The sequence below is a fragment of the Anser brachyrhynchus genome (genome assembly GCF_964034855.1).
Source record: "Anser brachyrhynchus genome assembly, chromosome: 20".
NCBI lineage: Eukaryota > Metazoa > Chordata > Aves > Anseriformes > Anatidae > Anser > Anser brachyrhynchus.
In genome coordinates, this window is record NC_137713.1 from 4698428 (window position 1) to 4715024 (window position 16597).

Consider the following 16597-nt stretch of genomic DNA (forward strand, 5'->3'; position numbering starts at 1 on the left):
TTTTGTACCTGATGAGTACAATCTGATATAGTAATAAGCCCTTTGTTAAAACTCTGTGGTAGACTGGACCTTTTGACTCTAATTTCTAAACTTGGGATTCTTCTTTCTTTAACTGTCATAGGAAAACCGGTAGCCTATATGCCTTATGCTGAGGTCAAACGAGCAATAGAACAGGAAGCACAAGTGCAAAATACAGCAACGAGGTCAGCATCACCATACAGGCTGTCTCCAAGAGAAGTCAATAAAGCCTCTCCCCAGCCTGATATGAACGCAGCTCGTTACAGTGTCCCACCAGGTAAATACTTGCTTTAGTATCATAGCAATATACAGTCTTTGGAAGCTAGGCTTTGTTACTTTATATAGTATCAAATTATTCTCTAAACATTTTTGTGAACAAACGAGAGTAGTATGTTTTTTGTGTCTGTAGATAGATGTTCTGTATTCTTGTTCGGTTTTGTTTGCTTTATCAGCTGCCTAACATGCATTTTATTAAGCAATTAAGATGATCTGAAAAGTGTTAGAACAGCATGGGCACAAAGCAATCCAGAGTTTTTTTCAACTCAGTGAAAATACTGTCACTTTATGAAGGAAGAATTGAGGAAAAAGAGAGCTACTGTTAAGCTTGACATAAGTTTCTGAATAATTGTGTAATGTTATATATTGAATGATTTATAAAACAGTGAAATAACTGGCAAATCTTAGTTCTGGAACTTGGATTATTGCTTCTGCCTTCAGAGTATAATGTCATGCTGAGAAAAGACAGAATCAGTGAAGCTTAGATTATACTTGCCTCAGTTGTTCTTATTCTTTAAGTAGAATACTTTATTTAAAAACAGAAAAGCCACGACAACAAATGAATGTACCCCGTATTGTTAGCTTTAAAAGTTTACTTTTCTGAGTTTGTAGTTTTACAGTGCAGATTTTACCATTTTTGAACTTCAGTGCAAGGTTAGATATTACCTAATAAATTTCTAAGCACAACATATACATGGACATAGTTTCAGAGCTGAAAATAGAGCTAGATAGCTTTTGGGTGTTGTGAGATTATTCCTGTTGGAAATTGTCAGATGAGCTGAGTTATTTCAGTTCTTCTTGTCTCTCTAATGACTAATAGAGCTGAAACAGACTTTGTTTAATGTACATTCTTCCCTAAGTTCTCCAGCCAGCTCCTCACCAAGTAATAACCAATATACCTGAAGGAGTCCGCCTTCCAACTACCAGACCTACCAGACCACCACCACCCCTCATTCCATCCTCCAAAACAAGTGTGCCATCAGAAAAACCTTCGTTTATCATGGGAGGCTCAATCTCACAAGTAAGAGAACTACTTGTTGAAAATCTCTGCTTATAACATTCTTTCTGCCATTTCACCAACTGTCAATATCTTGTACTCAGTTATATGTTCACAGCATTTAACAGTTAAGACCTGTACATGTCACCACTAAAAGTCCAGGAGTTACAGGTGCTTTATAAAATAGAACACGCTGCAGTTGTTTACATTTAGTAGCGCAGGTGAGGATGTCCAGTTTAGGTGAACTGCATCTCTGAACTAACAGTGACACTGGAGTCCTGTTGTTTTGCACTTTGATATTTTGCAGTGGTGTTGTGTAGCATTTTAGGATCATAGTAATATTTGCAGTCTCCTTTAAACACAGAAGTGAATCTGCATTCCAGAAACAAGAATTAACATAATATGTTGTTTTAGGGAACACCTGGCACTTACTTAACATCTCATAGTCAAGCTTCCTATACCCAAGAAACGGCAAAGCCATCAGTGGGCTCTATATCTCTTGGGCTGCCAAGGCAGCAGGAGTCAGCCAAAGCTGGTAAGAAAAGAAAAGCTGACGTGCATTTTTTTTATAGACTATTTAATAACTCATAATTAAGGAGAGATTTTCTTTTTTTTTTCTTTTTCTGAATAGCTTCCCTGCCCTATATCAAACAAGAAGAATTCTCTCCCAGAAGTCAGAATTCCCAGCCTGAGGGACTCCTGGTCAGGGCACAACATGAAGGTGTGGTTCGAGGTAAAGTCAGTCATACAACTTAAGAAAGAAACTTTGTCAGAGCCTGATGAAACTGAGAGAACTGGAGCCCAAACTACTGAAGTGTTGTTATTAAGTATTAAAGGATTAATCCGCTCCCTCTTTTCCAAGGCATGTGTACATGTGTTTTTGTAACAGCTCCTCCTGTCTGCATGTCTCATTTAAAAACATTTGTTTCAAGACATGCCAGTTTCAAAACTAAATTGTTGGGCATACACATAGCAATACTTGTGAAAGATATAAATACATCAAAAGAAAGGAAACCATATACCATGGATTAATGGCTTTGCGTGATGTAAAAGGCTAAGTCAAAAGGGGAAATAATTTAGCTGTCTCAAATGCATACTATTAACAAGCTGAAAGTTTCCCTGTATTTCAGTATAAACTAACAGTTCTCATTAAAAAAGAGTTTATGTCAAGTAAAATAGCTGTATTTTTTTGATTCCCTTATTTATCTGGATGTCTTTTTTTCAAATAAGGTACCACAATACAGGAGGGAAGTATAACACGAGGAACTCCAACCAATAAAGTTTCTGTTGAGACCATTCCTTCTTTGAGAGGCTCCATAACTCAGGTATTTTTCATCTTACTGAGAAGGCTGTAGCAAAATAATGTATTTACACTATCACTGTGAACGTATTTGCATGTCTAAAAACAGTAAATTAAAGTCACAGAATAGGAACTGCCTTAAAGAAGTTGAAATACAATCAGATGGTTAAATCCTATAATTGCTGAAGTCAGTGTTGTCAGGATTTCATCTTTACGTATTTGAATATTTTTATATTTCTAAAATAAAACCACCAGAGCTTTAAGTTGTAGCTAACTGAAGGCTTATTAGCAATTTCTATGAAAAATAACATCACACCTGAGTTCAAATGTTACAATCAGTCGTAACCAGTCTTGCACAGATGCTGTTTAAAGCTGTTTCATCTCATCATATTTTAAACACTAGTGTTTTATTTATTTATTAACAAGGTGTCAAAATGCTTACAAATAATTATGTTCTGAATTATATTTGATTTAAATGCAGGGTACACCAGCTCTGTCCCAGTCTGGCATAGCAGCTGATGCATTATTGAAGGGAACTATTACCCGGCTAGCTACAGAAGACAGCAGCCCAGAAAAGTGCCGGGAGGAAGCTTCAGCCAAAGGCCATGTTATTTATGAAGGCAAAAGTGGGCATATTTTATCTTATGATAGTGAGTATTTATATATTCTACTTGATTAAAGTCAAGACTGCAGCAGGTTCTGCTTTTATAATCCATAGCTGAAGTATATCTGCTTCTAAATGTATAAACATCAGTCACTGGGGTGTCATCCTGAAAAAGTACTGACCTACATGTACTTTTGTGGGTATAAGAATTAAAATGATCCAGAAATTGTCTGTGTTCTGATGAGTATCCTGTACTATGTAGTTAAAATACAGTTCAACTATTTAATTTCTGTGCCATTTATTTCCAGTTTTTCCAGGAAAATTTTTATTTTGAAAGGTTAAGCAACCAAGTTTAAAATGTTCTGTATTAAATTCAAAAGAAATACATCCTTTACCTTTGAGCTGCAGTTGAAATACTGATACATGAGTAACTGAACAAATCTTTTATTTAACAAACCATGAAAGATCTTTTAAGGTTGAAGCTTAATGTTTCAGTATTACACTGAAGTTGTCATTAAAGCATTTGTGTTTTGTGGTCTCATTAAATTTAATGCTCGTGACTTTTTTTATTGTCCACATTTTCTAACCACACTCCTGTAAATTTTACCAGCTATTAAAAACGTTCGTGAAGGAACAAGGAGTCCAAGAACTGCTCATGAAATTAGTTTAAAAAGAAGTTACGATACAATGGAAGGAGATATAAAGCAAGGAATGTCAATGCGGGAGTCTCCAGTGTCTGCACCACTGGAAGGTAAAAACAGCTGCTCCTAAGTTGTTTTGCAGTTTATTCAAGTCTTTTGCATTACTTTAAGATAATCTACAGTTGTTTATGGGGCAAACAAAAAGAGGAATTAGATTTATATCTTATGCTGTTAACCAAATCTAATAAGATTTAAATAGTCTTTAAATCTATAATAACCACTACAATAAAAGCATGCTGGGGTTATTACTGGAGTAGACGCTAGTTTTCCTATTTCTTTTGTTGGTGGATGTTCCAATAACTGCAGGTGATTCAGCTGGCACTTACATGTGTCAGATCTTCAAAGAGGAGTAACTGACTCTTCACAATCCCAGTGGATTGTTGCAGAGTTCAAACAGCTCTGAGTCGTACTAGCATGGACACAGCCATTGAGTGAAATATTGCTTCTCAGCTATGGCACAGTAACGTACATACTTTGGTATGACCTTTTGCATTCCTGCAATAAATCTCATAGATAATGCCAAGCAGAAGACTTGTACAGCTGCTGTATCCTGCTTCAGGGCATCCCTAGTATTATTTTGATTTAATAAACTGTAATCACATTAAGACTGTAAAGGTCAAGTCGGGCCATTATACAACTTTTTCTGATTATCTTAAAAAATACAGATATCAAGATGATGTTTCTTGCCTAAACTCTGGAGTCTTACTCCTAAAGTGCATTTTGTCCCACCCTTGGATAGCCCTTAAAGGATATTTTGTGTAAAATTTCATTAGATGGAACAACACAGTTTAGAAACCTCTTACTCGTATGTAGAAATTCAGTGCTGCTTTGAAGTTGCTCGTGCATTCGGCTTGTCTTCCATCTTTTGTGGGCTTATGAGGCAAGGCTCTCTGGGCACTACAGATAGTATCTGTAATGTATGTAAGAAGGGTGGGTTTTGTTTTGTTTTGTTTGGGGGGGGAGTTGAACACATGTTGTTTTAGTTCTTTAAACTATTTTCTCGTTTTTAAATTTAGGTTTAATCTGCCGTGCACTGCCTAGGGGTAGCCCACATGCTGAACTTAAAGAGAGAACAGTGTTGTCTGGTTCTATAATGCAAGGTAAACTTTTGCTAGTTTAGAAGGCAAGCATTAATTACATTCCCAAAAATCTGGATTTCTGAACCTTAAAACTGTTATTTATTAAGAGTGGTAGCTGTGTTAAGGATAGAGCATATTTTATTAGACTGTTTTCAGAGCATAAGTTATCTATAAGCAGCTTTCAGATATACTGTATATAAAGCTAAATATGTAAACATAGCTTTTTCTCTTTTTGGAAAATAGATACTTTTTAATATGAATGCTTGGTAATTAGCAACGTTTTTACTTTTTGTTTTTAAATGAATATTAATACTTCCCCAGACCTCTGAAGATGTATGCTATTGCCTTTATTTCGGCATCTGAAATAACCTGGGGCACTTTCAGTAACTTGAATATTTCTTCACTACTATTATAGTTATACTATAGACTACTGCAAGTCAAAATTCTAGTAGTTAGTTACTCTGTTTATTAAAAAAAGAGACTTAGTGATTATTAATACACCTGATGTGACTCTTTCTTCCTATAAAAGGCACACCAAGAGCAACATCTGAAAGTTTTGAAGAAGGCCTGAAATACCCTAAACAGATAAAGAGAGAGTCACCTCCTATAAGGACATTTGAAGGAGCCATTACTAAAGGGAAACCATATGATGGAGTCACTACTATAAAAGAAATGGGTCGTTCCATCCATGAAATCCCAAGACAGGACCTGTTAAGCCAGGAGAGTCGCAAGACTCCTGAAATGGTGCAGACAGCCAGGCCAATCATAGAAGGCTCCATATCTCAGGTAAACATAAAAAGCACGGCTACGCTCATACAGTTGCTTACATATTCAGTAGTGAATCAATTCCAGATGTTTGAGTAGTGTTAAATGTGTGGGTGTTTTGTCTGTTTTCTTTTTAAGAAATATACCAATGTATGAAATTTAAATATATTCTGTGTATTAGAAAAATCCTGACACTTCACCTGTAAGGAATACACTTGCACGCCTGTGTGAGAGAACTGAGAAGTAATAGTGGCTAAGATCCAGTTGTATTCTGTGCTGATGTGATAGCAGTAATGAGCTACACTATCGGTCAGCAACATGATTTTTTAAATCTTATTATTATTAATTTTTAAGCAGTAGTGAAACATTGACATCTTACCTGATTTTTTCCTTTTTTTTTTTTTTTTTCAGGGTACACCCATTAAATATGAAAGCAATTCTGGCCAGTCTGCCATCAAACACAATGTAAAATCATTAATCACTGGACCAAGTAAACTACCCCGTGGAATGCCTCAGCTGGAAATGGTGCCAGAAAACGTGAAGGTGGTGGAGCGAGGAAAATATGAAGATGTGAAGACCGGGGATGCAGTACGTTCCCGTCACACGTCAGTAGTCAGCTCTGGTCCCTCTGTTCTCAGGTCAACTCTTCATGAAACTCCTAAATCACAGCTGAGCCCTGGGATTTATGATGATACCAATGCACGGAGAACACCTGTGAACTATCAGAGTCCAATGTCCAGGAGTTCACCTATGATGAATAGAGTTAGCGAGGGTATGTTATTTTGATCCAGAGTAATACAAGAACTTCAAATACTTTCATTTTAAACTTATTATTTTAACCATTTTCTGTAGTCTCTTCTACTTTCGTTTTACTTTAATGGTTCCTCTTCATTTGAAAGGTGGTTAGAAGGAATATAAGGCCTTAGCTGTTAGTTGAAATAAGAAAATGAAAATCTGCCATATCGTAACGTGGAGGTAGGAAAGTAGTTCAGTCTCCATTTGCATTTGATTATGGATGACACTCAAAGAGTTATCTAAGAGTTATCTAAGATCATAATGTTTTGAGGGCAGAAGCTATTCCTGTGTTATATAAGCCTCTAGAAGAGAAAAATAATATGTGCAAACAATTGTAGTTCTAGGATTTACATTTTTAACCAGAGTTTTTGATAAAAAATGCTTTCTGTGATTTATTGTAGGAAATTGCAGGGTCCTCTAGAACCTGCCTTGTGAGCCAGCGTGTACTTACTGCTGAATCTTCTATTGAAAATAGGTATTTTCAGTTTTTTTTTCCTTGTTTCTGTTAGCTGGAATATCTTCTGGGAAGCCCGCAAATCATGAAAGGAAAAACACACTTACTCCAACACAGAGAGAGAGCGTGCCAGCAAAATCTCCAGTCCCAGGGGTTGATCCTGTAGTGGCTCACAGTCCTTTTGACCCTCATCATAGAGGAGCTACTCCTGAAGTCTATAGGAGTCACCTCCCTCCTCACTTAGATCCTGCTATACCATTTCACAGGGCTCTGGATCCTGGTAAATATGTTTGTGTCTTGTTTTTGGTTTGTTTGGTTTTAGAAATACTGTATGCTTTGCACAGAAAAGATGCCTTTAAAAAATAGTTATTGATAGGCAGTTATAAGGGCTTGTATATGCTGTTGTGGTTTGATATCCAGCCGAACCAAGATAAGGAAACTTACTAAAATATTCCTGTGTAATACTGTAGCTTTCTTCTAGAAGATGCCAGGTCACTTCTATTTAATTTAAAAAAAAATAAAAAAGACGACAACAGCAAAAGATTGTTTTTCAAATAAGTATTTGTGAAGTGTATTAAAATATTTCAGGAAACCAATGCAAAAAGGGATGTGGAAGATCCTACAGAATGGAAGTGTAATTTTGACCCCTCTGATCACAGAGGGATTACCAGGTTATCCCTGATAATATTAAATACAGTAGACTTCCTTTTAACATATCCATCAGTCTACCTTTGTAAGGTATTTTAACCTTCTTTAGTTATTTCAGAACTTCACAATTTTATTCAACTCTCTTCTCTTGGAGAATAGATTGTTTAGATTTTTCTGCCTGTGTACAGTGCATAAATTCAGTAAAACATCAGTATTAAAATGCTATTTTTGATCCATTTGGTGCTGGCTAGAGAGAACTGGTAGTGCTTTCCATTGAAACTTCAGTTCTGTACCTTGAGTACTAAATCTTTTTTTCTACTTCATCCTCAGCTGCTGCTGCTTACCTGTTCCAAAGGCAGCTCTCACCTACCCCTGGCTACCCAAGTCAGTATCAGCTTTACGCAATGGAGAATACACGACAGACAATCCTAAATGACTACATTACCTCACAGCAGATGCAAGTCAATTTACGTCCTGATGTAACCAGAGGATTATCTCCTAGAGAGCAAACTTTAGCTCTCCCATATGCGGGAGCAAGAGGTACACCTGTGTTTTTCTGATAGTCTTTAAAGCGTATTATAGATAATGCAGTATGGCTTGGCAGAGAAGCTGAAGAAGCTGATAAATAATCAAAACTCAAAAGTAATGCTTTAGAAGATAAGACCATTGCCAAAAAAACAAACAAACAAAAAAAACCAACCCACCACCGCACATCCAAACAGCAACCAAAAAAAAAAAAAGTAAAGCAATTTTTTGCAACTCTGTTCACTGTGGAGAGGTTTAGGAGAGGTTTAGACTTCTGTGAAGGGGTTTTCTAATGGGACATAATTTTGAAGAGTTTCACATTGAAATGTCCAGTGCAATATTGGAACAAAATAATAAGTGAATAGTTATGAATCCCTGGGGTTACATGGCATTCTCCCAAGAATAACAAGCTTAACAGGAAATAGCTGAGCTACCAGTTTAGTTACTGGACGTGATAATCTCTCTATCATTTAAATCAGTTTTGGAAGAAAGGAAGATAACAAAAGTGAAGGAATTAGTCCAGCAGGACTAATTATCTTCAGGATATGATATTAGTTATTTAATTGGTTGAAAAGGAAGAGATAAGCATGTTTTTCATAGTAGGGGAAGTTATATTGGAGTACCAGTGAATACCTGTGAATTTCAATGTTACTTTTTATTTTATAAATATAAGAGATCTGGAAAAGGGAGTGAATGATGGCATGTAATACTATTTTGCTAATAGGTGGGATTATTCAGAAGAGGTTTAGTGTATCTTTTTATGAAGGACAATTAAAGGATTGCTACAAATGCAAATTCTCATTTAGTGTGTTCCTAAATTGCTGACTGCCAGATACATTTTCCACTAAGCATTTATTAATGAACAGAATATATAATGTGTGGACTTTTGGTCTGTCCTTGAAAGGCTGTTCTTGTGTGTCATCTCCTAACAGGAATTATTGACCTGAACAATATGGCTCCCACTATATTAGTGCCTCATCCTGGAGGAACAAGCACACCACCCATGGAGAGAATTACTTACATCCCTGGTACTCAGCTTACGTTCCCTCCCAGGCCTTACAATCCTGCTTCTCTGTCACCAGGTACAAGCTGTTACTATTTGATTTTGTATCTCTAATCATCTGACATACTGAGATAGTTGACCAATTTATTCTTTATTAAGCTGTCATTAACGTTATGGCTTGTTTTGTCAGGAAGTGCTATTTCTTTGCACTTCCCACTTGGATAGCAAAGTTTTGTTTTGTTTTGTTTTCAAATTATAATATGTATTGTTGCAGTAGCAGCTGAAGGAGCACTGACAAATTCAGAACTTGCCTTGTTCTGTCAGATCTTCATTAATAGCAATTTAGTTACTGGTTCACTAACTTTATACTGTGTGTTAAAGACTGGAATTTGGGTCTATAAGCTGTCTTGTTTCTAACTATATAGAAACCACTTCAGTAAAAAGCTGTTAGTTGAACCTTCCACTGACACTGTGTTAAGCTCTTACCTTCCTTAAATAAGTGGATAGACTTGACTGGAATGAAAATGTATTTGGGAAATTTGTTGTAAGTGGATGGCAGAATGTATTGGAGAGTGTTTGCATCAAATTATGCTTAACTTTAGTATCTGTTTTTGCTACTTAAAATGTTTTGTCTTGTGGATGTTCCAGGACACCCTACACACTTGGCAGCTTCTGCAGCTGCAAATGCTGAAAGGGAACGGGAAAGAGAGAGGGAGAAGGAACGGGAGAGGGAGAGGGAACGAGAGCGAGAGCGGGAAAGAGAACGTGAACGAGAGAGGGAGAGAATAACTTCAGTCCCTGCTGAACTTTATCTTAGACCAGGTGAGTGTGCATTGTTACATTTGGAACAGTCTCATTGTAGACTGTGACTATTTTCTGTATTCAATATATACCCACATAAGCAACATGCAGCTTATTAACACGTTACAGAGTATTGTTTGATTTAGCCTACACTTAAGGAAGGTTTCTAGCACTTGGCAGTTCTGTTCCTAATTGAGACTTCAAGTTTCAGGCTTCTTCATCTTTCTGTCATAGTGATGTAGTACCTAGGGAATGGTGTGAATCCCAGTCATGCCTATCACTACTCGCATCTTATTTAAAGCATTGTAAACAGAATGCTCCTATTTAAATCCTTAATATATACAATTGCATCTAGTGTGTTAGAGACAATTGGGAAAGGATATGGAGGAGAAAGCACTGATACTTTGTTATACATATACATTGTTATATACATATACATATATACATGTATATATACATATACATTGTTATAAGAGTGATTTATATGTATATTTGTTTTTTTTTTTTTCCTCCTCTGCTTTATTTTCTGCAGGTACAGAGCAACCTGGCAGACCTGGCAGTCATGGATATGTTCGGTCCCCATCCCCTTCAGTTAGAAGCCAGGAAAACATACTGCAGCAAAGGCCTAGTATTTTTCAAGGAACCAACGGGACAAGTGTAATCACGCCTTTGGATCCTGCTGCTCAGCTCCGTATCATGTATGTTTCTTATGTTACTGTCCCAGAAATATCTGTACTAATACTTGAGCTTATTAAAAGGTGCGTTTAGTCTGAGGAAGATCCTAAGAAACTAGGATATACCACAGTTGTCTGGCTCTCTAATTTATTGAAAATGATCCTATGCATTTGCACCAAGTCCAGTTTGGATTGAAATTAGTATCACAAAAGCTTTGCTTTGTTTTACTCAAGAAATGGCTCTGGTCCTTTTTCATGTGATATAATTCGAAATATTCAATGTTTGTCAACAGGCAGCTCACCCCTGGAGCTCCCTCCATAACTCAAGGGTTGCCTGCTTCGCGCTACAATACTGCTGCTGATGCCCTTGCGGCGCTAGTAGATGCTGCAGCCTCTGCTCCTCAGATGGAAGTTGCCAAAGCAAAAGAGAACAAGCATGAAGGAACCAGGATAGAAGAGAATATGGGACGCAGGTCAGCTGTGGTTACTGAGCAGCCGCAGATGGAACAGAAAACACTGGAGGTAGAAAAGAGGCCTGTCCAGTGCCCCTATACATCTGCAAATTTTTCTGGTGGCAAGTCCCAAGGACAGTCTTCATCAGTAGTCTATTCAGAGGCTGGTAAAGAAAAAGGACCTCCTCCTAAATCCAGGTACGAGGAAGAGCTGAGAACTCGAGGAAAGACCACAATTACTGCTGCTAACTTCATAGATGTGATCATCACTCGACAGATTGCTTCAGACAAGGATGCACGAGATAGGGGCTCTCAAAGTTCAGATTCTTCCAGTAGTTGTACGTATCTTAGTAACTACTTACTTCTTTGCTGTCTTAGCCTTTTAGGGAGATAACAAAATGTGAAATGATTCTGATGCTTAATGATAAAATACTCAGCTCTGCACAGATGAGATTCTTGATAGGCAAATACAGTTTTTGAATATAGTGCAGTGACTGAAGATTCTTGTAAAATTTAGTTATCGCTTTATTTAGGTTCCATGCTGCATTGTGAAATGCAGGATAATAAAACTGACCATACCAGAAGTCAGGAGATGTAAAATTACTGAATTTACATTAGAACAGTGTTTTGTGGAAATATATTTCACCGTGATTCTCATGAGAAAGACGGACAGTTTTGACTTCCATTTCAGTGATGTCATTTTAATGGAAAGATAGTGTTGTTACATATAGGCAACCAAAATCTTCAGTGATATTCAAACCTTATTCCACAACTTTTGCTTGATATACAGTATCTTCCCACCGGTATGAAGCTCCTGGAGATGCCATTGAGGTGATTAGCCCTGCAAATTCACCTGTACCTACTCAAGAAAAGCTACAGTCCTATCAGCAAGAGACACCTAAACCAAGCCAGGCAGAGAGTAAGTTGGTCTACTTATGCAAGTGTGCTGACAATTATTTTGCTGATATTTACCGTGAAGTCAAAATATAGTTAAAATATATCAGGAGTCTTTAGGTCACTGTTTACCACATTCTTAACTTTCAGAAACTTTTGCTGGAATTATGTTGTTGCAGGATCTGTGTAAAAACTTGAGCAAATGTATTGGAACTGTCACTTGGCATTGAACAGCTCCTTTACGTTACAGCCTAGCTGATTCAATAAAAAATTTATTTTGAATGTACTATTTAAAATTACTGCATGTTGGTGTTGATGTCTGCATTTTTTTTTATCTCTTAGTAAAGCTCAGACTACTACAGTACCATTTGCAGATGAGAAATGAGCTGGAATTCCCCAGCATTGTGGAATTAAGCTTTATGCCTTTGATAGTCCAGGGCCTATATGTGGAGGGGAAAAGGTGTTTATTACACATGATGCCTAAAATTTATTATATAAAATCCATTATAGAAACACCTATTGTTTTATATTCGTAAGCACAGAACTTTAAAACCTTGAAGCTTCAGTAATACCTTCATAAGAAACTGTCCTTTTGTTCTTCAACTAGATGACCCAAACAGGCAATATGAGGGGCCGATTCACCGTTACAGGACACAACAGGAACCTCCTTCACCCCAACAACCTCCACCTCCTTCCTCCCAAGCAGAAGGGATGGCACATGTGCCCAGAACCCATCGACTTATCACCCTTGCTGATCACATCTGTGTAGGTTTATTTGTGTACATCTTTTCAGATGTGAAAAGTTATGCTTTGATTATGAAAACAATGTTTGGAACATTATTAGTTTTATCAATTACAGTTGGCATTGGAGATATACAATAATGTCTGAACTTATTTTCTCATTTGTTGCAATTAGTCTTATATTCATCTAGTTCACAAATACTGAACACTATGCTGTAGCCAATGTCTGACCAAAGTTTCCTTTCTCTTTTTTTGACCACAATCAGCAAATTATTACACAAGACTTCGCTCGAAACCAAGCAGCTTCTCAGGCCCCTTTGCAGCCTCCCACCACTACATTCCAGAACTCCACCCCTGCTCCAGCGCCTGTTTCTACCCGAGCAAAGACATCAAATCGCTACAGCCCTGAGTCACAGTCGCAATCTGTCCACCATCAGCGGCCAGGTGCTAGAGTGTCACCTGAAAATCTGTCTGACAAGTCCCGGGGAAGGTAATGCATGTATTTAGTTTAACTGTAAATTTAATTAATTCCCAAGTACAATATTTACAAAAGCTAGTGCAGTAGTCTTTATGTAGATCAGAAATAGTGGTATCCTTTGGTCTTTTTTTAGGCAATGACTTGCACTGTTTTTGACAATTGCTTGGCTCCATAATATAAACATTTTCCCTTCACTACTAATACTTAATTTCCAATCCTTGGAGGAGTGAAAATTTTTAATCACTTAGAACTTTGTGGAAGAAATCTACAGAATCACTGTGGACAAATCAGTGTTATCTTTTTGAGATCATCAAACGTACTAAAACATGTAACACACATAACTAGAAATAGTTTTATAACTACTGGAATGCAATTATATGTGTTAACTACTCTGTTACATGCATTAAGTGTACTTACCTGTCTCTGAATTCTAAATGTAGACCTGGAAAATCTCCAGAGAGGAGTCATGTTTCTTCAGAGCCCTATGAGCCAATCTCACCACCTCAGGTCCCAGTTGTACATGAGAAACAGGAAAATGTTATATTGCTTTCCCAAAGAACTGAGCCTACTGAACAGAGGTATGTGTAAAACTGAAGTTTAAAAGCATTATTCTGGATCACTTGGCTGCAAACAGTATCTTTATTAAAAAATCATTTATACAATCTTCCTCTGTTATCAGAGGCAAGTTTTTAATCGCTGTTCATAATAAGGAGGATGAAATTGGAGGAACAGCTGGGATGACTATTTGGGCTTCTAGCTTAAAAATGTAGTCACCCACCAATATATAGCTAAACCTTTAGCCAGCATGCACGTTGCAGGGCAGAAATAGACACCCCTGAAATGTTTGAGTGCATCATCTCTGTACCACTCTCCAGCACAGGCAATGACAATCTGTGAGCTTTAGAATCTTGAATCTTGAAAAAGCAGGTGTTTCTGGACAGTGATTACATTGGTCTAGTCCCTAAAAAAGAGGTTGAGGAAAGATAATCTTAAAGCATATGAATGTTGGCAGTATCAGCCATTGATTGCTTTTTGAAAGGTTTAAATGTACAGCGTGAAAAATGTTCTTACTTTGACGTGTGTTGGTCTTGGCAGGACTGACTCTCGCTCTCCAGGTAGCATAAGCTACCTGCCTTCTTTTTTCACCAAACTTGAGAATACGTCACCAATGGTAAAGTCCAAGAAACAGGAGATATTTCGAAAGCTGAACTCATCTGGTGGAGGCGACTCAGACATGGGTATGTAGGACTTTTCAATGAATTTTTGCAACTTAAGCTCTATGTGACTGCTGTCCACAGATGTTCTAACATAAATGTTTCAAATAGCATGACTGAATATTAATCTATTAATGTGAAAACATATTATATATGACTGAATAGCTGTAAGATTTATTTTTTTATGCTGATGTATGTAAATTGTTGCATTTAAGCATTTTAATATTTAATTTGAGAGATGTAAATGTACAGAAGAAGCATATAATTAATGAGATAGTGTGCTTCATATCAACATTAACTACAGACACAGTTAACTAGAATAGTGTCAGGTTTTAACAACTATTACACCATTTCCTTTTTGAAAAAGGCATCTTTTAAGCTGGATTTTTTTTTCTTGGACCATATGATTATGACTGTTAAAATGATGCATTCTGGATATTTTAATGCAGTATCAGTAATGGATACTGTCCCAGTGGAATATGATACTAGAACTGTATTTTTTTTCTCTTAGAAATCTTAATATAAATTTATATCAAAATTATCAGTAGTAAGAGTTTGAGGTGTTTATGAATTCAACACCTAATAGAAAGTACTTAATTGAAAGTGAATGCTTTTGCAGATTCATTCTGAGAAACAAGGCTGAGTTAGTAAGGGTTGCAGTATTCTTTTTATTGGATCTCCACCGTGTGCACAATACATTTTGCTATGTTGAACAAAGTACAGGAAATAGTTCAGAGTAATTCTACCGTATGTATTAAGACTAATAGGATTCACTTCTAATGATCATCAGTACCCTGGAAAACTCATTTAAATGTTACGTTTTAATTGCAGCAACTGCTCAGCCAGGGACTGAAATATTCAATTTGCCAGCAGTCACTACGTCAGGTAAGTTTTTCAGTAAAAGGAACTATGCATGTTTCAGAAAAGGTAAACTAATGCAATATATTTAATGTATGTGCTTTGGGCAGTGCAGTAAATGAGGAAGAGGATGTAAAATTTGAAAAGTAACAAACACCCCACAAAAGAGGTTGTTTCCTTTGTCCTAAGGAAAAGCAAAATGATCAAAGGAAATTTCAAATAATATTTAAATGGGAACTGAAGCAAGAATTGTTTTATTTCTTTGGTGTCTGCAAATCTTAGAGGTAGAAGTCGTGAAATTGGTTAGCATCTCACTTACATAGAACTTAAATATAGTGTAGTTCAACAAAAGTAGATCTCAGTTCATCAAATGCAATTTACTTTATAAACTGGGGTATTTAAAATACTTGCTGTTTTTTTCTATGATAAATAACACTAAAAAATCCCAATTTCCTGTCAGATGAGGAAATTAAACAAAACCCATACGTTCTAATGATAAAAGCGAATGAGGCAGAGAAATTAAGTGAAATATGGGAGATAACTTCTAAGTCTGAATCTGAGTTGTACTGTAGATTGCCTTTACATGGTTTTAGCCAGTTGCCTCCCCTTCTGATGCAATGATTCTATCTTTAATTGGAGAAAGTAGTGATCTCCATCAGATGAGATGAAAGGGTAGGCTTTTGGAATTAAGTATTTGCCACAAATCATACTTCGTAAGATGAATTAGTATGGATCATTAATATGAGAAGTATTCTTCTGGTCTGTTCTCTTACAACTGATTAGCAGCAGCAGATTTTACTTAATATGCTATCACAATCAGCATGTTCAGCTTCCTTTGCTTTTTTTTTTTTTTGCTTAATGTACAATTTACTCTATTGCAGAGTCTGACATTTAGTGTTTGCTGGCACATATAACTTATAGCTATTGTGAGCTGCTTTGGAGCATGTAGCTTTGCATTTTAAAAAAACATCATCTTTTTTTCCCCCCCACTTTCTGCCTATCTCTCAAATCTTTGTTCACATCCCTTTGTAATTTCTCTGAGATATGTTTTTTGCCTCCCCTCCCACCTTTCCATGTATGTTTTCTTTTATCTCCCAGGTGCAGTCAGTTCTAGGGGTCATTCCTTTGCAGATCCTGCGAGTAATCTTGGTCTAGAAGACATTATTAGGAAAGCATTGATGGGAAACTTTGATGACAAGAGCGAGGATCATGGAGTTGTAATATCACAGTCCATTGCAGTAGCATCTGGCAGTTCCAGCGCTGCAGTACCTGCAAGTAGTGAGACGCGTAGAGAGGAAGCTAATCCATCGCCTAATTCAG

The 16597-nt window shown here is 36.8% G+C and overlaps 1 protein-coding gene across 4 annotated transcripts in view; it reads left to right on the top strand.

Moving 5' to 3' along the window:
* The window catches only part of NCOR1 (nuclear receptor corepressor 1), a 66311-nt gene that overhangs the window by 47501 nt on the left and 2213 nt on the right, over nt 1–16597 (top strand). For 3 of the 4 annotated variants that reach the window (XM_080563208.1, XM_080563207.1, XM_080563210.1), the window contains exons 23-45: nt 122–295; nt 1155–1315; nt 1706–1826; nt 1923–2024; nt 2522–2616; nt 3073–3241; nt 3806–3946; nt 4913–4996; nt 5505–5761; nt 6152–6512; nt 7045–7269; nt 7968–8177; nt 9095–9244; nt 9814–9987; nt 10499–10664; nt 10934–11430; nt 11883–12011; nt 12594–12751; nt 12994–13217; nt 13646–13783; nt 14301–14443; nt 15251–15304; nt 16376–16597. In XM_080563208.1, the coding sequence (XP_080419334.1) occupies nt 122–295; nt 1155–1315; nt 1706–1826; nt 1923–2024; nt 2522–2616; nt 3073–3241; nt 3806–3946; nt 4913–4996; nt 5505–5761; nt 6152–6512; nt 7045–7269; nt 7968–8177; nt 9095–9244; nt 9814–9987; nt 10499–10664; nt 10934–11430; nt 11883–12011; nt 12594–12751; nt 12994–13217; nt 13646–13783; nt 14301–14443; nt 15251–15304; nt 16376–16597 (4155 nt within the window). The remainder of the gene's footprint in view (nt 1–121; nt 296–1154; nt 1316–1705; nt 1827–1922; nt 2025–2521; nt 2617–3072; nt 3242–3805; nt 3947–4912; nt 4997–5504; nt 5762–6151; nt 6513–7044; nt 7270–7967; nt 8178–9094; nt 9245–9813; nt 9988–10498; nt 10665–10933; nt 11431–11882; nt 12012–12593; nt 12752–12993; nt 13218–13645; nt 13784–14300; nt 14444–15250; nt 15305–16375) is intronic. The other variant, XM_080563209.1, reaches the window with a different exon arrangement.